The sequence below is a fragment of the Myotis daubentonii genome, chromosome 17, assembly GCF_963259705.1.
Source record: "Myotis daubentonii chromosome 17, mMyoDau2.1, whole genome shotgun sequence".
NCBI classification, from domain to species: domain Eukaryota; kingdom Metazoa; phylum Chordata; class Mammalia; order Chiroptera; family Vespertilionidae; genus Myotis; species Myotis daubentonii.
The window spans coordinates 31666417-31674561 of record NC_081856.1 but is presented as its reverse complement, the minus strand read 5'-3'; the positions used below and the strand labels follow the sequence as shown (position 1 = coordinate 31674561).

The 8145-nt window shown below is 41.6% G+C and overlaps 1 protein-coding gene across 1 annotated transcript; it reads left to right on the top strand.

The window, feature by feature from the left end:
- The first annotated feature begins 1072 nt into the window (after window positions 1-1072).
- Window positions 1073-7863, top strand: UTP23 (UTP23 small subunit processome component). The gene is made up of 3 exons (XM_059671864.1): window positions 1073-1376; window positions 5710-5884; window positions 7292-7863. Exons 1-3 carry the CDS (start codon window positions 1189-1191, stop codon window positions 7673-7675), a joined length of 747 nt encoding a protein of 248 aa, XP_059527847.1. The 5' UTR covers window positions 1073-1188; the 3' UTR covers window positions 7676-7863.
- The last annotated feature ends 282 nt before the right edge of the window (window positions 7864-8145 follow it).

Here is an 8145-nt window from a genome sequence, read left to right as displayed (position 1 = left end):
CGTCGGCCTGCGGACTGAAGGGTACCAGGTTCGATTCTGGTCAAGGGCATGTACCTTGGTTGCAGGGCACATCCCCAGTAGGGGGCGTGCAGGAGGCAGCTGATCAATGTTTCTCTCTCATCAATGTTTCTAACTCTCTATCCCTCTCCCTTCCTCTCTGTAAAGAATCAATAAAATATATTTTTTAAAAAAGAAAACAGGTTTATAATTAAAAATTGTAAATTTTTTATTGATTCATAAAGTATACAGTATAGGGCTATGTATGGAATAGCACATCGCGTAAATGGCCTCCACGGCTTTGCTGGCACATACGCAAAGCCGTGGCCTTCTTTGGTCTTCATTGTCCCTGCTCCTGGGCCATAATTGGTACTTGGTAATGCTTATCAAATTGAAGGGATTGAAATCAAAGGGCAACAGATATTAGAATCTGATTCAATAAACCAAGTAAAATTAGGCTTTTATTTTTTGTTGTTATTGTTGTTAATGCTCACGCAAAATTCAAGTCTTGCGTGAATTTTGGGACACCCTATAGTAAGACTAGAGGCCCTGGTAGGGTCCCGAGTGGCTGCCTGCCAGCCGGCCAGGTATTCCCTCCCTTCCCGTGGTCGGCTGGTCGAACTCCCGGACTACTCTGGGTCAAGGGGACAATTTGCATACTATGCTTTTATTACATAGGATAACCAGTACAAACCTGCGCATAGTTGTCCAATATACTTCCATCCCTTTCCTTCCCTCACTTGGGAATTATAAACACTAAAGAGACTAAGATAGGTTAAGTTACTTAGACTAGTGCCTGTAACGTATTAAGGCTCAATATTACCACTGACTCTTATATGGCCAGTCTCTGAGAAGCTGACTGCACGCCGGTACCGCGCTGAACGCGGTGTAAAGGTTTACTCTAGCCCATAACTGCGCGCGTGCGCCCCGTCCCCAGTGCTGGTCCTTCCCCGGCCCAAGCTCCGCCCCCGAGGGGGCGCCCCTGAGAGCGCGGGCACGTGGGTGAGGCGCAGGCTCGCTCGAGGTGAGGTAAACCGGAGGGCAGGCCGGGGAGGAGGGAGGCGTTTACTTCCGGGTCCACGGTCGCTTCATTTCCGGGGGAAGCCTGCACCGCCGGCCGCGGGCAGTGAGGAAGGTGTTTGCGGCCGCCGGGTGGTCCCGCGGCCTCGGTGGAAGCCGGGGAAGCCAGGCATGAAGATCACGAGGCAGAAACATGCGAAGAAGCATCTCGGCTTCTTCCGCAACAACTTCGGGGTCCGCGAACCGTACCAGATCCTGCTCGATGGCACCTTCTGCCAGGCGGCGCTGCGGGGCCGCATCCAGCTGCGGGAGCAGCTGCCCCGCTACCTCATGGGGGAGACCCAGCTGTGCACCACCAGGTGGGCCCGCGGGCAGGGCGCGGGGACCCGCCCCCGGGGAGGTGGCCGTTACGGGTGGCTCCTGGGAGGTGGGGCATGTCTGCGACGTGGGCAGAAAGGACCACGTCCTGGAATAGTCAGGACTCGTCAGCCCGGCGAGGAAGACCACGTGCTTTGAGTCTTGGTCCCAGCCCGACCAGCTGTCATTCTGGGCAAGTTCATCTCCCTGAGCCTCGGACTTGTCATCTGTAAAAAAAAAAAAAAAGGCCAGAACTACTTATAATGTCGCTGAAGTATCAAATGAGGAGGCAGAGGGTACATAGAGCATTTATTGGTATCTGAAACCTACCCCCTTTTAACGGTTGCTGTTACTTGCATGGCTTTTCCTAATTTAAGTAAGTAAAACAATCTCAAGCTTCACAACTGACCTGTGGGGTAACATCTTCGATTCCCAGAAAGGTAAGTCAGGGCTGGAGGGGAGGAACTTGGCCTCAGGTCATTTGCGTATTCATCCGTCCTTTTGCTTTTGTTAATCCTCACCCTGGCATATTTTTTCATTGATGTTTAGAGAGTGGAAGGGAGTGGGAGAGACACACACAGAGAGAGAAACATCGATGTGGGACACACGGACGGACTAGAACCCAGGACCGTGCACTCCGAGGACCAGTGCTCTGTCCAGCGAGCCACACCGGCTAGACCAGTGGTTCTCAACCTCGGCGGCACATGAGAATCACCTGAGGATCTTTCTAAAATCCTGATTTCTGGGCCTCATCCTCCGGAAATTCTGTTTCTTTGTTACTAATGTGGTGGCCCCCACCCCATAACAAAGACACAGAATTTCCGGAGGATGAGGCCCAGAAATCAGGATTTTAAAAAGATCCCCAGGCGATTCTAATGTGCAGCCAAGGTTGAGAACCACTGGGCTAGGGCTCTTCATCCGTCTTTTCTTAAGTGACCAGCCCTGTGCCAAGCACTGCAGCAGCAGGACACACTCCCCGCCCTCGAGGCCAGAAAGTGATGGTGTGCTTGGACGCCAGGTCCAGCGTCCGCACCTCCTCAGTGCGGAAACAGGATGGAACCTCGTGGGGGTGGGGTGGAGGGAGTGTGCAATCATGAAGGTTTCGTGGAGGACACAACATGCGAGCCCAGTCACGGTGCAGTTCTGAGAGGAGGGATGTTCTGAGTGACCGAAAAGAGAGAAGTGAGGATCTTGTGAGCATCTTTTGGACAAAGGAATGGAGTTGTGAAGTGCCTGGGAAAGAGATCAGTTGGAAATGAAGTTGGGGAAAAGGTAAATGGAGGCTAGATTATGAAGAACTATTATTAAGAAACCTAAGGGTTTTTGTTTTTTTTATTGTACAATATTACTTTAAAAAATATTTACTTGAAAAGAGAAAGTTAAGCCCTAGCTGGTTTGGCTCAATGGATAGAGCGTTGGCCTGCGGGCTGAGGGGTCCCAGGTTCGATTCCGGCCAAGGTCACATGCCTGGGTTTCGGTCCCCAGTGGGGGGCATGCAGGAGGCAGCCAATCAATGATTCTCTCTCATTATTAATGTTTCTTTCTCCCCCTCTCCTTTTCTCTCTAAAATCAATAAAATAAATTTAAAAAAATAGAAAAGAGAAAGTTAAAATGACCCGTAATGCCCCATCAGTGAGTAACCACTATTCACACGTGTGGTATCATACATTCAGTGCTTCATAGCTACACAGATACACAAGAGTGCTCTTCCTGTCCATACGGTGTTCATGGCCGGCTTTTCTCACGTAACTACTCTGTGAACAGCTTCCCATATTCGGAACTTCTCAAGCAGTGCCTCAGATAGGGCGTAGATACCCCAAAACATTTGATCCCCCAGCCTTCAGGGCTGCCAGACAAGTCCTTCGTTAACCTGTGCCCCTGAGTTCCTTGCTTGTCCATTTATCACCATGTGGCATAGAAATGTGAACATTTTTAATACAGTGCTATGATCTAAAAAAAAAAAAGAAAAAGATTGAGAAGTACTGCAGGAAATTATATTCTATAGCATTTCTTTCCTAAAGAATCTATTTTAACTTCTGAAATATTTCATACATACACAAAAATAGGATCGTATAATGAAATGTCTGTCGCCCAGCTTTTACAGTTATTGCGACATGGACAACCTTGTTTCATTTATCCTCCACCCCTTTTTATTGATAGTTTATTTTAAAGCATATTATGTAGTCAATTTTTGGTTATGTATCATGAAGAGATAAAGAAGCCTTTTCAAAGTCAGGATTCAAACAAAGTACATAAGTTGCATTTGTTTGCTATGTCTCTTAAGCATTTTAAAAACTGTAACAGTTCTCTTCCCTCCGCTTGGAAATTTGCTATTTATGGTTTTAAGAAATGAGGTCACTTGTTTTTCGGTAGAATGTTTGCTGCCACTAGTAGTTAGAAGGTTTACTCATACTCAGGTTTGAAGAAATTTGGAGTTTTTGTAATTTGAGGAAGTAGCGCGGCAGAATGCTATCAGACATGACAACTATCTTTTAGAAAAAATAATTGCAACAATGTGAGGGGTATGTTGGAGGAGTAAGAGAGAAGACAGGCAAACCTGTTTTGTGGTTGTCCCCTCAAGAATAACATGATCCTGAACCTGGAAGGGGAAAAGCAGGAACCTAAGGGGTTCTGCAAGGAGACATTACTGAGATAGATACCAACAGCTGACGGGGTGCGGGTCTGGGGGTCTGGGCAGATAATACAATCAAAGCCCTGGAGGAAGGTAGTTTGACTTTAGATACGGTGAATGAAAAGCGGATGTCAGGACATCTGTAGGATTTATTCAGTAAATAGTTGGCAATTTGGGCTTGGAACGCAAAATAGAGGTCAAAACTGATGACTATAGAAAGCAAACTCTCTTTAAAGAAAACACTAGTGGGGTAACAAAAGGAGTCTGGTGAGGGCTGGCTAGGTTTGAAGAAATCTTTGACTCAATAGTCCTTTTTTTTTTTTTAATATATTTTATTGATTTTTTACAGAGAGGAAGGGAGAGGGATAGAGAGTTAGAAACATCGATGAGAGAAAAACATCGATCAGCTGCCTCCTGCACACTCCCCACTAAGTATGTGCCCGCAACCAAGATATATGCCCTTGACTGGAATCGAACCTGGGACCCTTGAGTCCACAGGCCGACGCTCTATCCACTGAGCCAAACCAGTTAGGGCAATAGTTCTTTTTTTTAGTGTGATGGTAGAAGTGCCTGGGGAGCTTATTAAAATACTCATATTTGATGCCTCCACAAGAGGTGCAGATTTGGGGATGAGAAGCAAACTAGAAATTAATACAATTTAATATGACTGTCATTCTGATATGAATTGTTTATAGATGACACTTGGAAAAACATTGGCTTATATTAATATGAAAATGCAGAGTGAAAGGAGGTAGTGGTTGTTTTGCAGCAATCTGATGTCTTGAGAATTTTTACTTTTCTGAACTGAAAATACTGTGAGGGTGTACCAATTGGTACTTGAAATAGAACATAGCAGTGTGGTTGGAGCAAGACATCTATTATCAAACTACTTGGATTCACATTTTAGTTCTACCACTTATTAATTTGAATTTGAGCATATTACTTGAAATCTGTCAGAATAAGATGCTCTGACATCAGGATAATTTAAAAGTAAGCTGCCAAACTTCATAGGACTGTTTTGAGATTAAGCAAGAATTTATGTAAAGATCAATTAGATGCTGCCTGGCTTGTAATAAGCACTCAGTAAATTTTAACTGTTATTATTGTTATTTCTACTTGGTGAATGAATTTTCCAGGTCTTTTAAGAGTGAAGTGGCTACTGTATGATTTGTATTAAAAGTTCAGATTGTATTGGTATAGGTCAGTGGTCGGCAAACTGCGGCTCGCGAGCCACATGTGGCTCTTTGGCCCCTTGAGTGTGGCTCTTCCACAGAATACCATGTGCGGGCACGCACATACAGTGTGATTGAAACTTCGTGGCCCATGCGCAGAAGTTGGTTTTGGGCCTGCAGGAGTCTATTTTGAAGAAGTGGCATTAGAAGAAGTGGGGGTGTTGGTCGGGCGACGGGAAGTGCTGCACAGGCGGGCCGCGGGATACGCAGCGCGGGGGAGGCGCCAAATATCAACAGTACTTAAACTATATAAGTAGGTAATGAACCTACCTATATAGTTTAAGTTTAACACATTTGGCTCTCAAAAGAAATTTCAATCGTTATACTGTTGATATTTGGCTCTGTTGACTAATGAGTTTGCCGACCACTGGTATAGGTTTAGCGTTTTAAAATTTGAGTATTATTTTTTATACTTGCTTTATGTGAACACTTGATATAATCATGAACCACTAATAACATTTTCTTTTTCAGGTGTGTGTTAAAAGAGTTAGAAACATTGGGACAGGACTTATACGGGGCAAAACTGATTGCACAAAAATGCCAGGTTCGAAATTGTTCCCATTTCAAGAATGCAGTGAGTGGATCAGAATGTCTGCTTTCCATGGTTGAAGAGGGAAATCCCCATCATTATTTTGTGGCATCACAGGTGATACTACTTTTAAAACCAAAGTCGATTTTTTAAATCATTTCTATATATACTTCATATGGTGCTGTTTATAATCTGAAAAAATTAGTGCAAGTGGTTTGCTCAAGTGCTTTGACTTTTAAAAAATACTAGCTTTTAAGTTAATTTGCAATCAATAAAAGCATTGTCATTAGAGAATTTGAGAACTTTAAGCATGTTGATTTTCTTCTCAATTACTGAAGTTTCCTTTTTTAAAATAAAAATTTATTGATACACATATGTGATGACATGTTTTGAGTTCTTGAAGGGAAGATAAGTACAGCAAAGATTTTGCATTCTATGTTCATGGATGTCTTTTTCCTTGTTCTGTATTTCATACTATTTTTCAAAAAGTCATGTTTCATGTTATTTGAGACTGTACCATAAATATGGAACTGCTTCAGGCTTTTAAAAAGACTAGGAGGGAGGAGAAGAGAGACTTTCAGGAATGATATTAATGAAATTCACTTTCATACAAATTTGCTTAAATATGCTAGCAGAACTATAAAATGATATAATTAGAGGCAAAGCTGAATCTAGAATCTGAGTCAGCTAATTCCTACTTTATTTCTATTATTTCAACCTATGGGAGCATTCTGGAGCATGATCTTAGAGCAAAGGCAAGGGACACCACCTGACATGTCTACCTTTGCATCACTTTGTGATTCGTGGTCCTAAAACAGCAATTTTCAACCTGTGTGCCATGGCACATTGTTATGCCACAAGAAGTTTTAAAACATGTAATACCTGACTGTTTAGTCAGGGGCACTGACCTCTTTTCCCTTAGATTATCAAAAATGACAATAGCCATTCGGTGTGAGTGCCCTGTCTTGAACTTTAAATATATAGGTCATAAAATAGAGTTGCATCTTATTGATCACATCACATAATAAGGTTGCATCTGATTGGTTAATCTTGGTACCAGAAATTCTTATATATAAGTATAGTACCTGATTTTTCTTTTAAGTCACTTTGGAGCAAAAAGGGTAGGTAATTACTATTACTATTATTATTATTATTATCATCATCAATATTATATCTATTCTTTGCTAGATCAGCAAAATATATTTTTTTGGTGTGCCACAGAGTTTTAGTAATTCATGTGTGCCATGATAAATATGAAAAAGGTTGAAAATCTCTGTCCTGGAATATTGATAAATCTAGTTCACATTGTTGCCACTTAACTGTGCTCAATTTTTATGTTTCTCTTCCTTTCTTTATCATAAAATATACTGTGCTCCCAATAGTGAGACATACTAATTTGAAAAATAAAACCTGTGATTTCTTTTATTTTTAATATAACCCTCTTGAAGTTCTTAGAAATATGTCTAAGGCATCTCATTTAACTCGCATACTTGAACTAAATAATTCTTTTTTTCTTTTTAATAGGATCAGAATTTATCTATGAAAGTAAAGAAAAGACCTGGAGTTCCTCTTATGTTTATTATTCAGAACACTATTGTCTTGGACAAACCTTCTCCCAAAACAATTGCCTTTGTTAAAGCAGTAGAGTCAGGTCAGCTTGTCTCAGTTCATGAGAAGCAAAGTATCAAGCAACTCAAAGAGGAACAGGGTTTAGGGAAAAACCCTGAACAGAGAAGAAGAAAAAAGCGCAAGAAGATAAGTGGCCCCAATCCTCTTAGCTGTTTGAAGAAAAAGAAAAAAGCACAGGACACAAAACCATCCTGCTCTGAAAACAAAAGAAAAAGAAAAAGAATCCGGAACAGATCGACCTCAAAAGTACTTTCTGGAACGGAGAATGCAGAAGGATAAGGCATCCTTTGGGTACTTTGAATGACATTCAAATGTGAAAAGTAAATTTCTTTTTAAAACTGTGGAAGTATGTAGGATAAAAAAAGGCAACGCAAAAAAACTGAACTTACTTTTGTAAATGAATATTGATCTATAAGCCTTTGCCTAAAATTATTTATAAATAAAAGCAAAACAGTGAATGGGTTTAAGTGTGACAGTGTTCACTTTGCTTACTCTGATTTTGGAGGGTGTTCATTGATGTAAAACTTGTTTCTTTCTCACCATCACCCCTCACCCCACAACATTATATGCATATAGTTTTAAAAATCAAATAGTATTAAAAGGCTTGTAACAAAAAAGCAGTCCTCTTTCACATTCACAGAGGAAACTTTCTTTTTCAACTCATGTAGAGGTTATAGAATTTTCTTTACATTTCCAAATTATATAAATTTGTTGCTACATTTTGATCCATTCAATAATTTTTCTACTAG

Coding starts and splice junctions, on each gene's coding strand:
- UTP23 (XM_059671864.1), top strand. CDS start 1,189: ATGAAGATCACGAGGCAGAAACATGCGAAGAAGCATCTCGGCTTCTTC. Junction 1,377..5,709: donor ACCCAGCTGTGCACCACCAG/GTGGGCCCGCGG, acceptor TTTCTTTTTCAG/GTGTGTGTTAAAAGAGTTAG. Junction 5,885..7,291: donor ATTATTTTGTGGCATCACAG/GTGATACTACTT, acceptor TCTTTTTAATAG/GATCAGAATTTATCTATGAA.